We start from the raw sequence: 25,947 nt of genomic DNA, 5'->3' as shown, positions 1-25,947 counted from the left end.
ACTCTCTGTCATCACCTCTCAAACCAACTTAATCCAGGCTACCACCTCCCATGAGGACTCGTGCAACAGCCTCCCAAACATCCTCAATGCATTGAGTTTAACTCCCTTCCAAACTGGTCTCCATTTGTAGCCAGACTGAACTTTTAAACCTTATACAGTTACTATCATTAAAAACCTTCCAAGGCTAAGTAAAAAATTATTACCATGACTTACGTAACTCTCAGAGATCTGGCTCTTACTTACATCTACAGTCTCATTTGGAACCGTTCTCCCTCACATTTTAAGACCCCTCATACACCGAAATTCCTTCAATTCCATTAACATGCCACTGCTCATCTCAGTTTCTCTACACATGCTGTTTCCTCTGTCTAGAACACATTTCATTCCCTTCTTTGGCTAACCAACTCCTCTTCTGTCATCCCTTCTGGGATCGGTTTAAATGCCATCTCCTAAGAATGGCCTTCCCTGACCTCCAGACAAAACGGCATCGCCCAATGCTCCCATAGCAATCTTCTGAACATTCCTTTAATATTTATCACAGCTGTTATACCTAATCTAACACGTGCCTTTCTCATGAATCCATACTCCTCATGAGCAAGGACCTGTCTGTTCAGTTACTCTATTACTAGTGACTACTAAAGTGCCTAGAATACATTAAGTGCTTAAAATATGAAAATGGACTTAGTAAATTATAGCATATTAGAACTACAGAAACATCTCTTGTAGCTCAAATAAACAAACAAAAAGAAATGCACAATGTATTTGTTCATTCAATCCAGAGATCAAAACTCCAGTCAAATGAATCTGTGATTTGGAGTTTAAAAAAAGAAAATACTGTTACATTACACAACTATATGCCCCATACCAACATATCTAATATTTGATTTGTTGATTCAGCATGATTCTCCCTGTACAGACTGTTTTAGAACTAGTTCAAAGTGGTTAAAAGATTTCAGAGACATACACAAACAATAGCTTGATTTTATCCCTATGTACAAGTATTAAAAAATACTTGTTTAACCCTCCCCCCAAAAAACTGTCAACCCCAAAGAAGCAAAAAATTTTAAAAAGTTAGAAAAGAGGTTGCAATACAACCAAGTGAGGAATCTCAGTATTCAGAAGCTTTTCAAAAAGAAATTACATATGTGACTACCAAAGAATTTTTTTTTTTTAATTTTATTTATTTATTTGACGGAGATAGAGACAGCCAGCGAGAGAGGGAACACAAGCAGGGGGAGTGGGAGAGGAAGAAGCAGGCTCACAGCAGAGGAGCCTGATGTGGGGCTCGATCCCAGAACACCGGGATCACGCCCTGAGCCGAAGGCAGACGCTCAACCGCTGTGCCACCCAGGCGCCCCAACCAAAGAATTTTTAAACAGTTGCCAGTTTTAAAGTAGCATACAACTACACGAGACTTCACTGGTGCTTAATAAAACAATGCTAACAAGCATAAAAGAAAAATCCATTCAACAGTTATATAAAGGATTTTCAAGTATAATGAAATAGGATAAGCATTTAAATAACTTTCAGTTATATAAAATCCTTGCTACATTTTTAAGAAACAGCACAGCTTACACGGGGCTTAATCAATTGAAGAACAGGAAAAAAAAAAAAAAAGATGGCTATGAATTCAAATTAAATCTAAGCTGGAGAACTTATTTCATAAAAGACTCAACCACGCATGCAATATTTTAGTATGAAATATAATTTACAATTGAGGAAAATGATTGATGGCCTTTCCTACTACTAAAATATACGTAATTTCTGACATTTACTATCTAGATCATCAACTCTAGAAACGCTAACATCAAAAGCCTGTTTTTGATGAACTTTAGAGGTAATGAGGTATCAAAAGAGTTAAAAAATACTTTTTTGGCAGAATTTTTTTAATTTATTTTTTATTTTATTTTAAGTAGGCTCCATGCCCAATCTGGGGCTTAAATTTACCACCCTGAGATTAAGAGTCGCATGGCTGGCACCCCAGAAAAGGACTTTCATACTCTTTACTTCCATTCCGTTTTCAAAATGGGCAGGAGGAAGCTCAGGTTTTGGGGTTGGTTTTTTTTTACACTCATTCCATCTCTTCCATATAAAGCCTAGTTTAGTCCTTAAAAACATGTAAAATAAAAATGGTATTTCAGATTGAAATCATATCTAAGAAGCTAAAGTTAGAACAATCATCAGCTCTCAACTTAGCTTCTTAAATACAAAATTAACATGAATATAACTCAGCTCTTGTTCTTCCTTATGATTCAAGAAGTAATTCAAATAGCCAGTGTCCCTTCAGATTTTTTTGAAAAAAACATATCTGTTAGGCTTTTAAAAAAAAATTGTTAGGCTTTTAATTTCTGTGTAAAGAGAAAACAGGCAGGAATAAAGAATATCACGTCCTAGAAACTCCACAGCTGAAACACAAAGCAGTGTGAAATATAGCTTAATAACATATATTAAAGAGCACTGTACTTGCCATAAAGTAGGTACTAATTAAATATCCTTTTCCTTTATAAATTTTTGCTCAAACCTGCCCGAATTTTGCTAGGAAAGATTTCAGTGCCAAGTCAGTATTTTTCAAAATTTTGTTTTTCCTCATGCATAACGACATTTTTATACAATTCAAATGTATTCTCGTGTTCTTGTTTATGAGCTGGCATCTGTTTGTGCTGCCTGGATTCTTACCTCTGCTGCTCAAAGTGTGCTGGTTTGTCCATAGAGTTAAAAGTGTCCTAGCTTTCTGCTACCTCACTCGTGGTATGACAAAGATAAAACCCAAGATACTTTCAGACTAACCCAAATCCAGTCAGGATCCATCAAAAGGAAATACTTATGTCTTTTACAGATTCCGTGGGCCATATTCTTGATACCCTCATATTTGAGCAGTAGGGAGAACTTAAGCTCCAAACTCCAAAAGAAAATGTCAAAGCAAATATCTGACCATTTGTTATGAAAAGTTTGTAAGCATACCATTAAGGCATTAGGAAGAATCATCCTGTCAAATCAGGAAAAAAAAAAAAAAAAGAAATGTATAAGTTCTCCAAAACATTATCTGGCACTTAAAAATATCTGGTATCTTTCTATACCAGATTCTAATACAAATCACGTATTAGACAGAAACAATTTCTGATTTATTATGTACCCAAATAATTAAACAGAGAGGCAGAAAAAATAGTTTATTTCTGACTACATAATGTCTTGACTTTTTTAAATTTAGTTACTTGAGTGTTACTGGTATATTTTATAGTATTTTAAAGTAGGAAGGGGCCTAAAAATTATCGTGTCCAAAATTCAAGGTTTTACTTAGGAAACTGAGGCTCATACGAAATCTCTAGATAACACATATGAAGTTCGTAGAGAACTCCATTACATCCTGAATTACCGCAGTACTCCTTTCTCTACCTAGTTTATGACCGTTTCAATACATTTATTATCCTTTCTATAAAATCACAAGTTTCTTTACTAAGCGGCTTTCCACTCAAATGCAAAGTCGGTATATGAAAGGCTGTACATTTTAGCCAAGTGGTGAGAAGACCAGAAAACAAAGACGACGGTCCATAATTTGGAAAACAAGGTAAGAAGGAAAAGGTTCAAAAATACGTATCCACACAAGAAAAAACACGGTTCAATACAACAGTATATGTATATACTTCCTACCAAAAAGATAAACTGTATTATATCAGAGTTCTCAGATATTCTTTCTACTTTTTTTTTAAATACCACTATGATGAAGTATTTCAGAAAATTTATAGAAGTTTTATTAGGAAAAAGGAATAGTGGAATGATTCCTTGTGCTTCTCTTCAATGATAGTTGCAACAAAAGGCATAAATTAAAAATACATATACAACATCAGAATCTCATTGTGAGCTATACTAAAAATCACTAGTAAACAATCTTGCCATTCTTCTCAGGCTATACTAGTACTCTTGGATGAGCCCAAGAGATAATTCTATTCTAAATTTTCATCTGTATCAATACAGGACTATAGTAATATTTCAGCATATTATATAAAGCCCAGACTTGAACAATATACAATTTACATTTTATTAAAGTCACACTAGCAAAATTCCTAATGAAACTGCAGTGTAGTGGTAATGTACAAGCCCAAAACAAAAGACCATGAAGCCAGGGATGGTAGGATACAACACGTCATTTCCTAGTATCAAAGTAGACTAAGGGAAGGGAGTAACAACAGACAGTCCTTGGCACACCACACACTTTCACATGAACCTGAGGACTCATAAAGAACAAATTTTCCACAAGTATTTTAAAAATCCTGCACTCAACAATACAATAAATCTGCCTGCCACTTACTGATTAGGAACAATTGTTAAAAAGGGTGAGATATTCCACACTGTACAATATTTAAGCTGAAAATCATTTCTTAATATTTTAGTGTATTTTATTATCCATCAAATTAAATACGCAATAAGCAACTGATACTTTTTCTGATTAAACTCTCTGGTAAGGACCAGACCTAAACAAAATATTACCTCCCCTGTCAAAACTTTATATGCTTATAAATGTTGTGCTCTCTTCATAATGCTTCATTCATTCATTCACTCATGCAAATAACTTCAATGACCACCATCTATATAAAAAAGGTGAATACAACTTAGACTCTGCCTTTCAAGTTCACAGGGAACAATAGACATATGCATGTAAACAAAGTTATAATAAAATGTAATAAATGCTATAATTATTATACATGATTGCTAAGTGAGCTTAGAGGAAGAAGCAATGCTCGCTCAGGCATCCCATTTATCAGAACTTATCCAAGTGAAGCAATTTCTGAAATCAAGAAAACTGATTCCTAATTTCTCAGCAAAGCTAAGAGTTATCTTTTAACCTAGCATCTATTATCTATTTAACCTAGCATCTAAAAATATTTTAATATCCTAACAAATATTACTGACATATGTTTCAAAATACTTATCTTTCCTTAACAATCTTTCCTGTAGCACTGCCTCACATGACTCTTATTTTCAAACAACTTTAAACTTTATTTCAAGAGCAATGGTTTTTCATGGAATTCTTAAGAATGGACTGTGGGCTTAAAGAATCTCAACATTTCTTCATTTAACATCAATATCTGTAAACTTGGTATGTGATATACCCTTTCTTATTTAGGAAACTTGGAAGCCAGTTGGAAAGAAATTTGCTCATATACTTAAGCATAAAACAAATAGCACAAAGAATGACTTTAATACACACACACACACACACACACACTCACACACACACCCCCAAAGACTATGCTAGTACTCAGAAATGCAAGTCATAAATGACACACACACACACACACACACACACTCACACACACACCCCCAGAGACTATGCTAGTACTCAGAAATGCAAGTCATAAATGTCTAACTAAGCAGAACCCTTTTCAAGTATTTTCCTCTTTTCTAAGTTAATTGAACAGTATTTATTGTTTTCTGTAATTTACTAAAATACAGTGATCCGATTCTAGGGGATTAAGCCTTACCATATAATCAGGAGAAATAAACTCTACTTGATTATTTTTTAAAAGATGAAAATGAGCCAGAAACTCAACTTTTCCTTTTGGTAGTTACAGTGTATTTGAAATATAGTACTAAATTTATTTTGAGGTGGTCACTAAAAACTTAGGAAGGCTTAATGATTGCTTATTATTTCATGGTACTAATAAAGAATGGATAATTTAAAAATACCTTAAGGATCATAAACATTTACATGAATTGCTGCCACTAAAATTTTTATCTAGAAAAACAAACAGACCCTAAAATGAATCTTTTTACCTCCTTTGAATCAAAGTAAGAGATTTTATAACTTAAAAGTACTTTTTTCTACAATGATCATTACTTTTTAATATGGAAAATAAGTTAAGTAATACATTTATTTTCCTGCATAGAATACTTGAAGTTTCATAGCATTTCTTATCTGCCTTTTCATCCATTAATATCTTCCTTAAGCATCTGTACATCTGTACATTATTAAATAGTAGCCAGGATGCCTTCCTGTGAGGAACAAAAAACAGTTCTAGAAAAATAAATATGAAATACACACATGAAAAGGAAGACAGAATGAATCAAATGCCAATGGTACATTTCACCTATTTAAAAGTTCCAAGGAAGGTGTAAGCAAATCTTTAAAGAAGCAGAACTTGAACTGTACATTAAAAAATGATCAAGATTTAAGATAAATGACACAGAAAACGAACTGTTCATGGTATATTCAGCAATTAGATCATTCTGGGCGAAAAAGACACTCAATGTTAGGAAACAGAATAAAGTTTACTGAAAAATAGACTAGAATTAATTCCGAGACAATCCTGAAAGCCAAGTTAAGAAATCTGGCTTACAATCATTAATTGAAGACTTCAGAGCACTAAGCTGACATGAAAAAGGAAGCATTTAAGGAAGAGGCATCTTGTAGAAGTCCATAGGACAGTTTTAATGATAAATGGAGTGGAAGCTGGGAAACCTATTATGAGCTAAACAATAAATCAGGGTTACAGCAGTAGGAAAAGCACGAAAGGAATAGATTTACTAATTACAGCACGCAAGGCAGAGAGTCTAACAAATACGCCAAGATTTTCTATCTAAATACCCCTAACCCACAGAGAGGAAAAAAAAATATGGGGTTTAAGTGAGCCAGGACTGCCTCAAATCTATGCTGTGTAACTTTAAAGAAATTATTTAACTTCTCTGAGCCTTAGTTTTCTTGGATATAAAAAGATATTTACCTTGTTTGGGTTCTGAGAAGATTAAATAAGAAAATGCACATAAAGCATCTATACACATGGGACACCCCAGGCACTAAATAAATGTGATTTTACCATTCTCCCTTAGCTCTCTGTTCTTTATCCCTTAACAATTCTGTCTGAGAAATGAGCAGTACAATAGGTAACCTGTGTACAAATTCATTTTAGAATTGATAAAACTGAGTTAGAGGAGCCTGGGTGGTTCAGTCACTTAAGCATCCGACTCTTGATTTTGGCTCAGGTCATGATTTCAGGGTCCTGAAATCAAGCCCTATGTTGGGCTCCACACTGGGCATGGAGCCTGCTTAAGATTCAGTCCCTCCCTCTCCCTCTGCCCCACTCCACTCCTGTGTGCTCTCTAAATAAATAAATAAATAAATAAATAAATAAATAAATAAATATTAAAAAAACAAAAACTGAGTTAATGAGAAATTAAATGATTTAATGACATAAAACCAGCTACCTTCACTGTTGGCCCCCTAAGACAGATATATCGACCCATAAAACATATAAAAAGTAGTGGGAAATTATGAAAAAGAATCTTTTTAGGGGCACCTAGGTGGTACCGTCAGTTGAGCATCCAACTCTTGGTTTCACTTCAGGTCATGATCTCAGGGTCATGAGATCAAGCCCTACGTTCCGCTCTGTGCTCAGTGTGTAGTCTGCTTGAGATTCTGTCTCCCTCTCCCTCTGCTCCCCCTGCTTGTGTTCTCTCACTCTCTCTCTCTAAAATAAATAAAGAAATCTTTTTTTAAAAATCCCCTAATAATACAATAGAGGACTGGATTCATAAATTTATTTATTTATTTATTTTTTTTTTTAAAGATTTTATTTATTTATTCGACAGAGATAGAGACAGCCAGCGAGAGAGGGAACACAAGCAGAGGGAGTGGGAGAGGAAGACGCAGGCTCCTAGTGGAGGAGCCCGACATGGGGCTCGATCCCAGAACGCCGGGATCACGCCCTGAGCCGAAGGCAGACGCTTAACCGCTGTGCCACCCAGGCGCCCCTGGATTCATAAATTTAAAAACATTTAAGTTTGACTGTTTCCTTAATATAAAAAGGGTAATCCATTTTAAAAGAAAACTTTTTTTTGCATATATACCAAATTCTAGCATAGGCTGAATTTCCAAATGGGGACCTTCCCATTAGAGAAGGAAAATTAATGGTATAAAATTTCCTTTTTTAACTTAGATTAACTACAGGAAAACTTCAGACACAGCAATAAATTTACTCACCTTCCATGGGCATGGAAATTGAGACGTAAAAACTGGTCCTCATGTGAAATTGCTCTTTTGGCACGCTGGTGTTTTTGGTGTAATGAATCCACATCATAAGATAATCCTTCATAATGTCTAATGTATTTATTTAAAGGGTTTCCATACTGACCTATAAAAAATAAACAGTTTGAATTAGTATCACCCTAATGGTCCATTCTAGTTCTAGTATGATTCCATTATTATTCAAATATCTACAAATACATATGAAACAATTGTCTCACTAATGTTAATATTTTATTTTCACATACATTTTTTTAAAAACCTTACTGTAATGGGACTTTCAACCCCACAAAAGTTTGAATGTTAGCCATAGGTTTGTCTTTGATGTCTTTTATCAGGTTAAGTTTTCTATTAATACTTTGTTGATAAAAACTACTAGGAACAGATGTTGACTTTTGTCACCTGCTCTTTCTGCATCTAGTAAGGTGATTACATGGGTTTTTTTTAGTTTATTAATTATGATGAATTAAATTGACTGATCTTCTAATATTAAACCAACTCTGCATTACTTAAATAAAACCCACTTGGTCATGGTGCATTATCTTCTACAGTCATGAGAGACATTGGTCTATAGTTTTCTTTTTTTGTACTATCTTTGCCAAGGTTTGATATTAGAGTAAAAGAGGAGTTGGAAAAGCATACCTGTTTTTCAATTTTCTGGACACTTATATAGAATTGGTATTAGTTCCTCCTTAAATGTTTGGTAGAGTTCACCAGTAAAGCCATCTTGGCCTAGAGCTCTCTTTGGAAAAGGTAATTAACTACAATTTCAAGTTCATATATAGATAAAGAGCTATTCAGGTTATCTACTTCTTTTTTTTTTTTTTTTTTTTTTTTTTTTTTAAAGATTTTATTTATTTATGTGACAGAGAGACAGCCAGCGAGAGAGGGAACACAGCAGGGGGAGTGGGAGAGGAAGTAGCAGGCTCCCAGGAGGAGCCCGATGTGGGACTCGATCCCGGTACGCCGGGATCACGCCCTGAGCCGAAGGCAGACACTTTAACGACTGCGCTACCCAGGCGCCCCCTCAGGTTATCTACTTCTTAAGTGACAGGTAAGAATTTGTCCATTTCACCTACATTGTTAAAGTTATAGAAATAAATCTGTTCATAATATGCCCGTATGTTTTTTTATATCTTTTGAATCTGAAGTGATGTTATCTCTCTCATTCTTGATATTGGTAATCTAAATCTTGTCTTTTTCGTTCCTGATCAGGATGGCTAGAGATTTACTGATTTTATTTATCTTCCAAAAAAAAAAAAAAAAAACCTGTTATTTCCCTTGATTTTCCCTCATTATTTTTGTTTTCTATTTGCTGATTTTCACTTTGATCTTCATTATTTCTTTTCTGCTTACTTTGAGTCTAATTGTTCCTTCTTGTTGGTTTCATAAGGTAATGCCACTGATTGAAGACTTTGCTTCTTCTCTAATCCAGATGTTTAGTGCTATAAATGTCCTCTTAATACAGCATTAGCAGCATCCCATTGATTCTGTTATGTTGTGTTACCATTTTCATTCTATTCAACATACTTTGTAATTTCCTTTTTGATCCATGTCCTTTTAGAAATCTGTTACTTACTTTCCAAATACCAAAGATTTTTCAGTTACCTTTCTGTTACTGACTTCTAATTTCTTTATGATTTATCTATTTATTTATTTGAGAGAGAGAGCAAGAGAGTGAGAGAGCACAAGCAGGGGGAACAGCAGAGGCAGAGGAAGGAGCAGACTCCTCCCTGAGTAAGGAGCCCACACAGCGGGACTCGATCCCAGGACCCTGAGATCATGACCCAAGCCAAAGGGAGACACTTAACTAACTGAGCCACCCAGGCGCCCCCCCTTGACTTCTAATTTAATCCCACTACAGCCAAAAAACTTGCTTTATAGTATATATCAATCCTTTTAAAATCAAACACTTATTTTATAACCCAGAATATGATCTATCTTTGCAAATATCTCATGGGCACTTGAAAAGAATGTGTATTCTGCTGTTAACATGAGTGTTCTAGAAATGTCAATCTCTGCTCTTATTGAGTAGAGTATTCTATAAATGTCAACCAGGTCAAGTTGTTTGCTGAGGTTGTTCAAGTCTTCTATATCCTATTGATTTTCTATCTACCTGTTCTATTATCTATTATTGAAATCTCTAGTCTATGATTGTGATTTTTTTCTATTTTTCCTTACAGTTCTTTGCTTCATTGATTTTTGATGCTGTTATTACATGCATAGATGTTAATGATGCCTTTTGGATTAATTCATCCTTTACCATTATCAAATGATCTTCTTTATTCTTTGTTAATATTCTATGTTCTAAAACCTACTTTGATATTTATATGGCCATTACCCTCTTTATGGGGGGATAGCATAGTGTATCTTTTCCCATCCTTTTACTTTTAACCCATTTGTTTGTTTGTTTTTAGATTATTTATTATTTATTTGAGAGAGAAAGAGAGAGAGAGCACAAGTGAGGGGAGGGGCAGAGGGAGAACCAGACTCCCCGCTGAACAGAGAGCCTGACAGGGGGCTCATCCCAGGACACTAAGATCATGACCTGAGCCACTCAGGTGCCCCTGGACTAATTATTTTATTTATTATTTATTTTTTATTTTTTTAATTTATTTTTTATGATTCCATTATTATCTCTTTATTGGATTATCAGCAAAATCCTGTTTGGTTATTTCAGTAGTTGCTTTAAGGCTTATAAGTATATATCATTAACTTATCCCAGCCTACCCTTAAATGGTAATTATAACACTTCAGGTATAAGAACCTGACATTAATATACTTCCATTTCTCTCCTGCTGGCCTTTAGAGGTTACTGCTATTGTATATTTTACTTATAAACCTCACAATATATTGTTACTGTTTTGGTTGAAACAGACAATTATCTTTTAATGAGGTTTAAATAACAGGAAAAAAACATTCTCTAATTAACAGATCCAGGGTTCTTTATTTCTTTATGTGAATCCATATTTCCATCTGGTATCATTTTCCTTCTGGATGATTTCCTCTAACATTTCTTCTGCTGGTGAAAAACTCTTCCAGCTTTTGTATGTCTGAAAGTCTTTATTTTGTCTTCATTTTTGAAAGATATTTTCACTGGGCATTCCAAGCTGTCAGGTTTGTATTTTTTTCTTTAAATACTTTAAAAAGTATTGCTCCACCATCTTTTCACTTGTATTCCTTCTGAGAAGAAATCTGTCATCCTTATCTTTGCTCCTCTGAATATAATGTATCTTTTCCCTCCCTAGTTTGCTTTTAAGATTTTCCTCTTTATCACTGGCTCTGAGCAATTTGATTACAATGTGTTTCTTCATATTTCTTAAGTTTTATTTCAGTGAACTTCTTGGATCTGTGGGCGGACAGTTTTTCAACCATTATTTCTTCAATTTTTTTTTTTCCACTCTCTCCACCCTTCCCCAGAAGGACTCAAATTACAAGTGTATCAGGTCAAATTTTTCCCACAGTCAACCGTGGTTTTTCATAGTCATTAAAAATTCTTTCTTTCTCTTTTCATTTTGAATTGTTTCCACTGCTATATCTTCTAGTTCACTAATATTCTGCAATATCTAATCTGTTGTTAAGCTATCCACTGCATTTTCCACTGAAAACAGTATAGTTTACATTTCCAGAAGTTAGATTTGTGTTTTATATTTTCTATGTATATACTTAACTTTTTAAATATATGAAATAAAAGTTATAATACTCTTTTAATGTTCTTGCCTGTTAATTCTAATATCTGTGTCACTTCCAAGTTGATTCCAATTAATTGCTTATTCCTCTCATTATGGATTGCTGCTTCAGTGCATGCTTTATAATATAATCTTTCACCAAATGGTTGCCAGACATTGCAAATTTCACTCTGCTGGGTGCTAAGCTTTTTTATATTTTTATAAATAGTCTCAGGCTTCGTTACAGGAGAAAGTATAGTTACGTGGAAACAGTCTGATCCTTTTGGGTCCTGCATTTATGATTTGTTAGGGGGATCTGGAACAGTGCTCACTGTAGGGTTAATTATTCCCCACTACTGAAGCAAGACCTATCTGAGTAGTCTATCACATTGCTCCACAAATTATGAGTTTTTTTCAGTCTAGCCAGTGAGAACAGGCACTACTTCCTGCTCTATGTGAACAAAGGGCACTGTTCCTTTCCCTGGCCTCAGGTAGTTTCTTCACATGTACGCACTGATCAATACTCTGCCGAACACTAGGAGAACCCTCTATGCAGCACTCTTCACTCTGATATTCTGTCTGTGAACTCTAGTTGCTTTGGTCCCCCTTGACTCTGTTTCATCTCCTTAACTCAGAGAGTTAGTTGGCCTCCATCTAGGTTCCCTTCCCTATCACTGCAGATGGAAATTTTCTCAAGATAGAAAGCTGAAGAAATCATAGGTCTTGCCTCATTTGTTTCCCCTCTCTCAGGGATCATTGTCCTTTACCAGCTGGTGACTAGTGTCTTTCAAAGCTGTGGTTTCCCTGGTTTTTTGTTATTGTTTTTGTTTTTCCCTTAGTTTCCTTGGTTTTTTTCAGGAAGGAGGATAAATCTGGTCCTGGTTTCTCCATCTTCACCATGAGCTAAAGTCAAAAAGAGTGATTCCTTAAGACATCAAAATTTCTTCCTAAAGAAAACTGCCTTCTTTTATAAAACAGAACACCAAAATTAAAAAAAAAAAAAACCTATAATGGTTTATCTAACATATTGCTTAAAGCCTAAGTGTCCATCACTAAATTTTCTATATATATATATACAAGTCAGTGGCTAGTCATTGTACAGTTAGGGACGCAAATTCTTATGTCAAATCATCTGGGTTTAAGTTCTGAAGACTGTGAACAAGGTAAATATATTTAACACTATTGAGCTACACACTTAGAAATGGTTAAGGTAATAAATTTTATGGTAAGCATTTTTTTTACTAGAATAAAAAAATTATCTGGTTTAAACACCATTACCTTCATTTATTAGCTTGTTTCCCTCATCAAATGGAAAACTCAGCTTCAGTACCCCATCCTTAAATGGAGAGTAGAATAGCTCTCTCTTAAGGCTGTTTGGATTATGACTTCAGCCATGTGTAGTAATCAGCAAAGCGCCTACAATACCGTAGAGGCTTAGTAAATTATTCATCATCATCATCAGCTCCTCCATCTCTTCCTCTACTTCCTACTCCCACACTTGCCTTTGAGACCTACGTTCACAAATTGAGGCCATAAATTGAGGAATAAACACAGCACTGGGCTTTCATTCTGATACTTCCTAGCCATGACTAGATGAGCTGGGTAATTATTTAACTTTTTTAAAATCTCAGGGTTCTTATCTGTAAAATAGAGACAAGGACTACCTTAAATGGATGTAAACTGCCTAGCACAAAGGCTGGCATTAAAGGATCGTTTAATGTAAACTATTATTGAGTCACTTCACTGTCTTCTTGAACACACTGCTCTTGAGAGAGAGATGACAAGAATGGAGTCCAAAACTGGAATCCAAAATTATCCTTGCAACTAACAAAGACAATACGGTGAAGCCAGGATATAAGAGATGATAAAGCGTGCTAGTTTGAAATCAAGACCAAATAACAGAATCAGATATTATACATTTTCCGTATTCTTTAAAAATATTTTTAGGTTTATACTTGGGTTTTAAAAAATACCCCACACATGAGAAAACATCAAGAAGAAATCAAGAATGAGGAAGTTGTAGTATGAGAACTTTTGGGTAGTTTCTTTCATTTTTAAAAATCAATGTAGGATTTCCATTGGATTACTGAATTGTACTCAAGTGGACTGAGCAGCCACAGCACAAACTTGGCTTTGCAAAGTTACTGCTTCCACTCCTTCTTCAGCACCAAAAAGTCAACTTTTTAAGTCACAGTTCAGATAAAGTGTTCTGCCACTTTCGATAACTTAAAACAATAACTACTGCTATTCTGGTGACATGTGATAAAAGCTCAATTATTTGCATGGATGGAACACTACTGGGAGAGTTATTAAACAGTTATCTTTTCTCTGTCCCACACACAAAGGAATTTCCTAAGGCAAGATAATGTTTACTTTCACTGATACAGGATCTGAGTAATGATTTTCTGAATTGTTATAACTGAGATAAAACATGATTCACAGATTTTAACTGGTAAAGTTAAAAATGCTACCCAGGAACATACAGTTATCAAGTCCATGTCATTATCATCTTCTACATAAGACCTATGTTTTTATGTTAACTATGCCTATATATCAGTATTTACGAGATGATCTCAGTAATATAAAAAAATCATTGAAGTTAAGATAATGTATTGAAACTATATTATGTAATTTATATACCCTAATACTTAATAAAACAAAGAGGGATCCATGGGGGAAAAAAAACATAATTATAAGAAGCAGCCCATCCTCACATACTAAAAAAATTCCTCAAGAACTGAAACCAAGTTAAGAAAAGTATATAACCAGTGTGTGTTGGATTAAGCTTATACAGGCTCATGAGTCCCAGATCTCTTCCCAATTCTGCATTCATTGACATTATGTTGGTAGCTGGGGGGGGGGGGGGTCGNNNNATTTATACCACTGAAATTAGAAAAGGCTACAAATCAGAGGGTTTTTTTCTTGTTTTCAAGAGAGCCAGTGCACTAATACAACTTGGGCATAACCTAATGGTATAATCTCTCAAACAGGCAGCCAAGGAAACAAAAAGAATATTCTAATGAGAAAGTGGGAAAGCACAGCATACTGGACTCCTGATGCTGCCCCTAATGTTCAGAAGTCATACAATTCACTTTTTTTTAATCTCAAAAGAGAACAGAGCCCTGGAATTCTCAAGAAGGCTGAATATGATCATGACTCCATGACCGGAGAAAAGTGGGTAAAACAAAATCGCCCCTCAAACTTTGGCTCAGAGAAAAGGGAAAAAGAAATTACCCACATTATATCACAGCAAAAAGAACATCAGGGCAGAGAAAAGCCACACAACCATAAACATTGTCCAAATATGCTAAAGCAAAAACAATTAAAGAAACAAAACAAAACAAAAAAGCAAAATAGAAAAGAATCCAATTAAGAAGGAAACAAAAACATTTGGAGACAATCCTGGACAAAGTGGAATCAATCTTAGATAATATGAAGGAAATCTTGTTAATATTCTTCAGTACAACAGCATTGTAGGTATATTAAAAAAATACTCTTAATTTCTGAAGATATATTTTAAAGTATTTAGGGGTAAAGTGACATGTATAATTTTCATTGAAGTGATTCCAAGCAGGACAAAAAAAAAAAAAGGATGCAAACTGTTAATCAGTTTCCACTTCTGGCTATAAGGGAGAAAAGGGACTGAATTTAACCTACCACCTCCATAAACATTTAGAAAACTGAACATAAGAAGATAAGCAAATGAGGAGAGATCTACAATTAGCCCAACTCACTAACTACAAGCAGTTTCCAATGTGCAGGGTGGAAGAACCCAAGCAGCCTGAGGGTCTCAATGAATTGAAGAGCCAGATACCTGCGTTCAGGGAGGTCGGGCATTCAGAATTTGTGTGTCAAGTTGACAGGAAAAGCTAAACAGAGAGGAAGCTATGAGACCTAAAAAAGGGTCCCCTTAAGTGTTTGGCTGAGTACTAACCTGAACATGTGAGAGAATAAACTATCGCAGGCCAGAAAAATTCACCACACACAAAAAAAGCCAGCAGAACGATCTTCAAAAGCCAATAAAGGTGACCACCAAACCAGCCCTACAAGAAATATTGAAAGGGGTCCTCTAAGCAAAGAGAAAGCCTAAAAGTAACATAGACCAGAAAGGAATAGAGACATTTTATAGTAACAGTCACCTTTCAGGCAATACAATGGCACTAAATTCATATCTTTCAATAGTTACCCTGAATGTAAATGGGCTAAATGCCCCAATTAAAAGTCACAGGGTATCAGATTGGATAAAAAAAGCAAGACCCATCAATATGCTGTCTGCAAGAGATTCATTTTAGAGCCAAAGACACCTCCAGATTGAAAGTGAGGGGGTAGAAACCATTTACCATGCTAATGGACATCAAAAGAAAGCTGGGGTGGCAATCCTTATATCAGACAAATTAGATTTTAAACGAAAGACTGTAATAAGAGATGAGGAAGGACACTATGTCATAATTAAAGGGTCTATCCAACAAGATCTAACAATTGTAAATATTTATGCCCCTAACATGGGAGCAGCCAATTATATAAGCCAATTAACAAAATAAAAGAAACACATCAACAGCATACAATAATAGTAGGGGTCTTTAACACCCCCCTCACTGCAATGGACGGATCATCTAAGCAAAAGATCAACAAGGAAATAAGGGCTTTGAATGACACACTGGACCAGATGGACTTCACAGATATATTCAGAACATTCTATCCTAAAGCAGCAGAATACACATTCTGCTCTAGTACACATGGAACATTCTCCAGAACAGATCAAATTCTGCGTCACAAATCAGGTCTCAATTGGTACAAAAAAACTGGGATCATTCCCTGTGTATTCTCGGACCACAATGCTTTGAAACTGGAACTCAATCACAAGAGGAAAGTTGGAAAGAACTCAAATACATGGAGGCCAAAGAGCATCCTACTAAAGAATGAATGGGTCAACCAGGAAATTAAGGAAGAATTTTAAAAATTCATGGAAACAAATGTAAGTGAAAACACAACTGTTCAAAACCTGTGGGATGCAGCAAAGGCGGCCCTAAAAGGTAAGTATATAGCACTACAAGCGTTTCTCAACAAACAAGAAAGGTATCAAATACACAACCAAATCTTACATCTAGAAAAGCTGGAGAAAGAACAGCAAATAAATTCTAAACCCAGCAGGAGAAGAGAAATCATAAAGATTAGAGCAGAAATCACTGAAATAGAAACCAAAAGAACAGAACAGATCAACGAAACTAGGAGCTGGTTCTCCGAAAGAATTAATAAGATTGATAAACCACTAGCCAGAGTTATCAAAAAGAAAAGAGGAAGGACCCAAATAAATAAAATCATGAATGAAAGAGCAGAGATCACAACCAACACCAAAGAAATACAAACAATTATAAGAACATATTATGAGCAACTATATGCCAACCAACTAGACAATCTGGAAGAAATGGATTCATTCCTAGGGACGTATAAACTATCAAAAGTGAACCAGGAAGAAATAGGAAACCTGAACAGACTCATAACCAGCAAGGAAACTGAAGCAGTAATCAAAAATCTCCCAACAAACAAGAGCCCAGGGCCAGATGGCTTCCCCAGGGAATTCTACCAAACATTTAAAGAATTAATACCTATTCTTCTGAAACTGTTCCAAAAAACAGAAATGGAAGAAAAATGTCCAAACTCTTTTTATGAGGCCAGCATTACCTTGACCCCAAAACAAGACAAAGACCCCAGCAAAAAGAAGAATTACAGACCATTATCCCTGACGAACATGGATGCAAAAATTCTCACCACGATACTAGCCAATAGGATCCAAAAGTATGGTTAAAAGGATTATTCAGTATGGTGACTATCAGAATAAAAAAAATTGAGTAAGTAAATAAATAAATAAGAAAAAAATAAAAGGATTATTCACCACGACCACGTGGGATTTATTCCTGGGCTGCAAGGGTGGCTCAACATCCACAAATCAATGTAATACACTACATTGATAAAAGAAAGGACAAGAACGATATGACCTCTCAACAGATGCAGAAAAAGCATCTGACAAGTACAGCATCCTTTCTTTTTTTTTTTAAGATTTTATTTATTTATTTGACAGAGATAGAGACAGCCAGTGAGAGAGGGAACACAAGCAGGGGGAGTGGGAGAGGAAGAAACAGGCTCCCAGCAGAGGAGCCTGATGTGGGGCTCGATCCCAGGACCCAGGGATCACGCCCTGAGCAGAAGGCAGACGCTTAATGACTGAGCCACCCAGGCGCCCCACTGAGCCACCCAGGCGCCCCCACCCTTTCTTGATTAAAACTCTTCACAGTGTAGGGAGAGAAGAGGTACATACCTCAATATCATAAAAGCCATCTAGGAAAAACCCACAGTGAATATCATTCTCAATAGGGAAAAACTGAGAGCTTTTCCCCTAAGGTCAGGAACACGGCAGGGGTGTCCACTATCACCACTGCTGTTCAACATAGTACTAGAAGTCCTAGCCTCAGCAATCAGACAACAAAAAGAAATAAAAGGCATCTGAATAGGCAAATAAGTCAAACTCTCACTCTCTGCAGATGATATGATGGTTTATGTGGAAACCCCAAAAGACTCCACCCCAAAACTGCTAGAACTCATACAGGAATTGGGTAAAGTGGAAGGACGTAAAATCAATGCACAGAAATCAGTTACATTTCTGTACACCAACAATGAGACAGATGAAAAAGAAATTAAGGAGTCGATCCCGTTTACAATGGTACCCAAAACCGTAAGATACCTAGGAATAAATCTAACCAAGGAGGCAAAGGATCTGTACTCAGAAAACTACAGAATACTCATGAAAGAAATTGAGGAAGACACAAAAAAATGGAAAAACGTTCCATGCTCATGGATTGGAAGAACAAATATTGTAAAAATGTCTACACTACCTAGAGCAATCTACACATTCAATGCAATGCCTATCAAAACACCATCAACTTTTCTCACAGAACTGGAACAAATAATCCTAAAATTTGTATGGAACCAGGTCCCAAATAGCCAAAGGAATGTTGAAAAAGAAAACCAAAGCTGGGGGCATCACAATCCTGGACTTCAAGCTCTATTACAAAGCTGTAATCATCAAGAGAAAAAAGACAGTCTCTTCAACAAATGGTGTTGGGAAAATGCAACAGCCACATGAAGAAGAATGAAACTGGACCATTTCCTTACACCGTACACAAAAATAGACTCCAAATGGATGAAAGACCTAATTGTATGACAGGAATCCATCAAAATCCTTGAGGAGAACACAGGCAGCAACCTCTTCCACCTCAGCCACAACTACTTCTTCCCAGACACATCACCAAAGGCAAGGGAAACAAAGGCAAAAATAAACTATTAGGACTTCATCAGGATAAAAAGTTTTTGCACAGCAAAGGAAACAGTCAACAAAACCAAAAGACAACCAACAGAATGGGAGAGGGTATTTGCAAATGTCTTATCAGATAAAGGGCTAGTATCCAAACTCTAAAGAACTTATCAAACTCAACACCCAACGAATAATCCAATCAAGAAATAGGCAGAAGACAAGAACAGACATTTCTCCAAAGCAGACCTACAAATGGCCAACAGACACATGAAAAAGTGCTCAACATCACTCGGCATCAGGGAAATATAAATCAAAACTATAGCGAGATACCACCTCACACCAATCAGAATGGCTAAAATTAACAGGTCAGGAAACTACAGATGTTGGTGAGAATGCGGAGAAAGGAGAACCCTCCTACACTGTTGGTGGGAAGGCAAGCTGGTACAGCCCTTCTGGAAAACAGTATGGAGGTTCCTCATAAAGTTGAAAATAGAGCTACCGTACAACCCAGCAACTGCACTACTGGATATTTACCCCAAAAATACAAATGTAGTGATAGGAAGGGACACCTGCACCCCAATGTTTATAGCACCAATGTCCACAACAGGCAAATTATGGAAAAGCCCAGATGTCCACTGACAGATGAATGGATAAAGAAGATGTGGTATATATACAATGGAGTATTATGCAGCCATCAAAAAAAATGAAATCTTGCCATTTGCAACAACGTGGATGGAACTGAGAGAATATTATGCTAACCAAAATAAGTCAACAGAGAAAGAAAATTATCATATGATCTCACTGATATGTGGAATTTAAGAAACAAGACAGAAGATCATAGGGGGAAAGAGGAAAAAATTAAACAAGATGGAACCAGGGAGGGAGACAATCTGTAAGAGTCTCTTAACCTCAGGAAACAAACTGAGGGTTGCTGGAGGGGAGGGAGGTGGGGGGGTTGGAATGGCTGGGTGATGGACATTGGGGAAGGTATATGTTGTGATGAGCACTGTGTGTCGTGTAAGACTGATGAATCACAGACCTGTACCCTTGGAACAAATAATACGTTATACGTTAACAGTAAAAATAAATAAAATAATAAATAAATAAATAAATAAATAAATAAACAAACAAACAAATAAACGCCAATAAAGGGCTGAGAAGTGCTCATAGTCCCACCATCCAGGGAAGAAAGACGTATAATATATGGAGCACTGGGTATAGCCCTCAGAAAAACGTCACCTTATTCATGTGGTAAAATTAGCCATACACTAAAGCTGTTGTAGACCTTACGCTAGGAGAGCTTAAAGGCAATATTCCAAAGGATTAAAGTGATTCCAAGTAGTTTAACTACACACCAAAAAAGTCAGGGGCGCCTGGGTGGCACAGCGGTTAAGCTTCTGCCTTCGGCTCAGGGTGTGATCCCGGCGTTATGGGATCAAGCCCCACATCAGGCTCCTCCGTTATGAGCCTGCTTCTTCCTCTCCCACTCCCCCTGCTTGTGTTCCCTCTCTCGCTGGCTGTCTCTATCTCTGTCGAATAAATAAATAAAATCTTAAAAAAAAAAAAAAAAGTCAGACAGTATCTAAAGGAGAGACAAAATCAAACATGCAAAAAATAATAATCAGAATGATTTACATCCAATCAAAAATTACCATGCATGTAAAAGAATCAGGAAAATATAAATTTATTTTTCTGCATAACTGGGAAAAAAATCAGACATCAGAAACAGAAATTACAGAGATGATGGAATTAGCACACACAGAGGTTAAAAACAGTTGCTGTAAGTATGTTCCATATGCTAAGGAGCATACAAAACAAACATGATGAAGGGAAAAAAGTAAAAGAGTTAACTGTAAGTCTACAGAACCAAGAAACTTCAGCAGAATTAAATATAAAAGAAAACCAGACAGAGGCAAATCATAGGCCAATGGCTAAAAACTAGGGGCAAAAAAACCCAAACAGCTAGAGAAAAAGACACATTACATACAAATGAACAAAGTTATAAATGACAGCACAATTGTACGTAAGTCAGAAGATAATGCAGCAACATGTCTAAAGTACTTTGAGAAAAAAAAAAAATCTCAACCTAAGATTCTATACTCAGTGAAAGTAACTTTCACAAATGAAGGTGAAGTGGGGAAAAAGGTGAAAGGATCCTTTTTTCAGACATCAAAACTGACAAAATCATCACTAGTAGACCTGCATTACAAGTAATGTTAAAGGAAGCTCTTCAGACAGAAGGAATGATACCAGATGGAAATCTGTATTGACACAAAGAATAGTGCCAGAAATAATGAATATATGAGAAAAAAGATTTTTTCTTTTTTAATCCTTTTTAAAAGTTAAATGTTTAAAAAAAAACAATGTACAGTGACATTTATGACACATAGAATTAAAATGTATGACAACAGCACTCTGGAGGAGAACAGAAATGGAACTGTGTATTATTTGAAGGTATACAGTTAAGTTATTGATATATATTGTACACCCTAGGAACACCTATAAAAATATAGCAAACAAATATAACACATAAGCCAATAGCAGAGATAAACAGAATCTTTTTAAAACAAATTAATCCCAAAGAATGCAGGAAAAGGGGGGGGATAACAGAAAACAAACAATATCATGGTTGTTTTAAGCTCAACTATATCAATAAGTACATTAAAAGTAAATGACCTAGGGGTGCCTGGGTGGCTCAGTCAGTTAAGCATCTGCCTTTGGCTCAGGTCATGATCCTATAGTCCTGGGATAGAGCCCCACATCAGGCTCCCTGCTCAGCAGGGAGTCTGCTTCTCCCTGTATCTCTTCTCCTCCCCCCACTTGCACTCTAACACACTCTCACTCTCAAATAAATAAAATCTTTAAAAAAAAAAAAAAAGTAAATGACCTAAACATAATAAATGGGAGACAGTCATTTTCTTATTTTTAAAAAAAGGAACAGGTAAATACAGACTGTACAAAAGACGTTTTAAAGACAAAAATAAAGATGAGTTAAAATAAAGAGGATGGGAAAAGTTATCCCATACCAACAATCCAAAGAAAGTTGGAGTAGTTAAGGCATTATCAGACAAAGTAAACATCAAAACAAAAATATTATGAGGGGTAAAGAAGGACATTTCACAATTCGGACATTAACTATCCTAAATGTGTATCACATAACAGAGCTTCAAAGCACATGAAGAAAAAGTTGACAGAACTGAAAGAAGTTATAATTGTAATTATAGTTGGAAATCATAACAGTCTTCACTGAACAAGTAGACAAAAAATAAAAATACAGAAAACTTGAGCCCTATCAAACAACTTGATCCAATTAACATTCACAAAACATTCCACCCAACAAGAGAACATTCTTTTCAAGGACACATGGAATATTCACCAAGACAGACCTTAATTCTAGGCCATAACGCATGTTTCTACAAATTTTAAAAGGCTGAACTCATACCGTATGTTTTCTGATTATAGTGCAATTAAATAAGTAACAGACGTGTGGTAAAATCCCCAAATATTAGGAACTTAACATACTTCTAATTAGCCCCTGGGTCAAAGTAGAAATCAAAAGGGATATCACAATGTATTTTCAATTGACTGCAAAGAGCACAAGGGAACTTTATAGGTTGATGTAAATGTTCTATGTTATGATAGTAGTTATATGGCTACCTACATTTCTCAAAATTAATTGTTGAAGTTTACCGTATGGAAATTATACCTCAATAAAGCTAATCAAAAATTTTTAAAGAAAAACACTGAATTAAACTGGTAAGTATATGGCTATCCGGCCTTTCTTTCACCTTTCCCTAAGTTTTTCTGGTTTTTTTTTTGAGATTTATATATTCATTTATTTGACAGAGAGAGGGAGAGCCAGCGAGAGAGGGAACACAAGCAGGGGGAGTGGGAGAGGAAGAAGCAGGCTCCCAGCAGAGGAGCCTGATGTGGGGCTCCATCCCAGGACCCAGGGATCACGCCCTGAGCCAAAGGCAGACGCTTAACGACTGAGCTACCCAGGCGCCCCTACCTTTCCCTAAGTTCTAAAATTTTCAAAAACAAAAGTCCAGAATCAAAAACAGACAACTCAAATATTACAACTTGTCTTCTTTAAGGAAAACTAATGAAATCAACATTCTGCTCACCTCCAAGAAACTACTAAGCAAGCTGTAAATGACTCATTATTCAAAAATATATTTTTGTTAATAAGACATAAGTAGTAAGAAATGGAGGAGACAAAGAAATTAAATGACAACTAGTGATCACAGGTTCCAAAAGAACACTGGGGGAAACCAAACATCAAGGGAAAATATCAGTTAACAAAGTAGAAACTACACCATTTTCAAGAACTTCTTAGCAGTACTGAAGTTCCAACTCAACATTTAAGCCAAAAAGCTAAAAGAAAATCTGGGAGCCTACTACTCACGTGTTCAAATAGCGAGTTCGTTCATTAACTATTGCCACAGAGACTGGAAATTTGTGTTTGTGGATGTTTCAGTCTTGACACACAGAACTATCCTATTCAAATTGTGTTTTAGGGACTGGCTGCATGGGTATCTCCCGGGGAATTGTTAGCAATGCAAAATCCTACACTCCCCTTGGGACTCTCCCAAGCAACTCAGGCTCTACCCAGACCTACATGATTCCCAGCGATCTGTATGCACGTCCAACTTTCAGATGCCCTGCAACGTTTCTGTATACAGAAATTCCCTGACTTCTACGAGCAGCTGTATCTTTCTTCTTCTACATGCTGGCTTCAATCTAAGCATTTAATAGTGCATTAATAGGCCTAGTTACCACAGGTGCTACTGCTTAAGCAAGAAACGCCTTACCTGATATCACAGGTAATATCCTGATTAGAAAAAGTTCCCAAATAATGTAAAACAGAGGTAAGCAAATTAACCCAAAAGCCTATTGCAGCCGGCCACCTGTTTTGCAACACAGTTATATGCTCATTCATTTACGTATTTTCTGTCACTGCTTTCATACTACAACAGCAGAGTTGAATAGGCAGAACATTATAAAACAGGCAACAAATCTGTAGAAAGTCACTTCAGCACTTACTGACTAGTTATAAACCATCTTTTTTTCCTCTACAACACGAGTTCTAACATGAGATTCATGTGCCTCTGCAGGGGATTCATGAGCCCCTTGATTTTGCATGCAATTTTCTAAGAATATTATTTTCGCTCTCTCTTTTTAGCTGGTACTTTATTGATTCTGCTTTTCCTATTTAAATCTTTTATTCATCTATTTGTAATTCTATCTTTTTTAAAAACTTATTACATTAACCAGGACTAACAAACCATGCTAAAGAACAGTAACGCATTTTTATTTTGCTCCTGATTTTTACAAGACTATCTTTAGTTTTTATCATATAATATATTCATAATATGATGCTAAGGTTGTTTCTTCCCATTCCTACTTTAGAAATCTAGTATTTTAAAATTCACATGAAAATCTGGCTAAAAGACATTTGTTTAAAAAAAAAAAAAGCTTCACATATCACATCTTTAAACTGAAAATTTAAAAATCCAAAACTACATATGCCTATTTTATTTTTAAAATGTATTCTAATTGCTTTAAGTGTACACTGATAGCTCGCTACGTACAAAAATACTTTGATGAGATAAACTTAAGTATTTAATTAAATAATGTTTAAAATTGGATCTAATAATAAGTAAAATGTATTGAGCACTTGCAATCTGCCAGGCTCTGTAGTGTTCTACATTTTTTTTCCATTTAACCCTCCCAAAAGACATATAAAGTAAGAACTGTTAGCCCATTTTAAAGGAAACTGAGGTTTGAGAGATACGTAACAAGCCCAGAGTCACACAGCAAATAGGAGGCAGTGCCAAGAAGATAATTCTGGTTTCAACTACTTCATGATTTTCTACAATAATTCTATTACCCTCATCATAAACAAGGCAAGCCACCATTCACATTCATATTTCTGATGTAATTATAAAAAACTGAAGAGAGGGGCGCGTGGCTGCCTACAAGTTGTACAGCATGTGACTCTTGATCTCAGAGTTGTGGGTTCGAGTGCCATTTGGGTGCAGAAATTACCTAGAAATAAAATCTTCCAAAAAAAAAAAAACTGAAGAGAAAAAAAATATATCAAAATACAGCATATGGCAGGGACCTTTCAAAACCTAAACTGACATCTACTTCTAAGATGCAGAAAATCATGTAATAAAATACCAAATAAGAACATACCTTTTAAAGACCCAGAAAATATATATGTAGACCCTTGATCCCACAGCCAGTGAATGAAATTGGCACCGTTTACTCCACGGGAGCCCATGCCGATCTCCAACCTTCTGCACTACTTAGCTCTGTCGGATACCACAAAACTGCCTGTTCCCACATACAGAGTCTGGACCTACTCAACTGAGATTTGTTCCTATACTTCAGCAACCAGTCAAAAGCTCAAAAAGTAGGGGCAGAATGCAGCTCTATCACCAAACCTCACTGATGCAGTTAAATATTCACTCATTTCCTCAACTCTTTTGGTACAGAGCTTGGCCTCTGACCTACTCACCTTTGTATATGATCTCCCTTTGTTGCAGATCTTCCTGATTCCCTTCTTCTAAGCTGCCTATTTGTCTACTCCCAATTCCTAATCAAGTACAGACAACCCTTGAACGATGTGGAAATTAGGGCACCAACACATACACACCCCTGCAGGTAAATGTTGAAAATACGCATACAACTTTTGAATCCCCAAAAACTTAACTACTGATAACAGCCTACTGTTGACCAGAAGCTTTACCAATAACACAGCCAATTAACACGTATTTTGTATGTTATATATTTTATATACTACATTCTTACAATAAAGTACTAGAGAAAAGAAAATGTTACTAAGAAGATCATAAGGAAGAAAAACTACATCTACAGTACTGGACTGTATTTATTATTCTATTACTTGACAATAAGGCAGGAATCCTCCCCACTTTTATCTTCTT

At 35.8% G+C, this 25,947-nt stretch overlaps 1 protein-coding gene across 2 annotated transcripts in view; it reads right to left on the bottom strand.

Moving 5' to 3' along the window:
• ADAM10 (ADAM metallopeptidase domain 10) overlaps positions 1 to 25,947 on the bottom strand; it is a 132,789-nt gene that overhangs the window by 88,056 nt on the left and 18,786 nt on the right. For both annotated transcript variants that reach the window (XM_008706028.2, XM_040620591.1), the window contains exon 2: positions 7,976 to 8,126. In XM_008706028.2, the coding sequence (XP_008704250.2) occupies positions 7,976 to 8,126 (151 nt within the window). The remainder of the gene's footprint in view (positions 1 to 7,975; positions 8,127 to 25,947) is intronic.

This window comes from Ursus maritimus, unplaced genomic scaffold (genome assembly GCF_017311325.1).
Source record: "Ursus maritimus isolate PB19 unplaced genomic scaffold, ASM1731132v1 scaffold_35, whole genome shotgun sequence".
Classification (NCBI taxonomy): Eukaryota; Metazoa; Chordata; class Mammalia; order Carnivora; family Ursidae; genus Ursus; species Ursus maritimus.
Note: the sequence above shows the minus strand (reverse complement) of the source record. Positions and strands in the feature narration are given on the sequence as shown.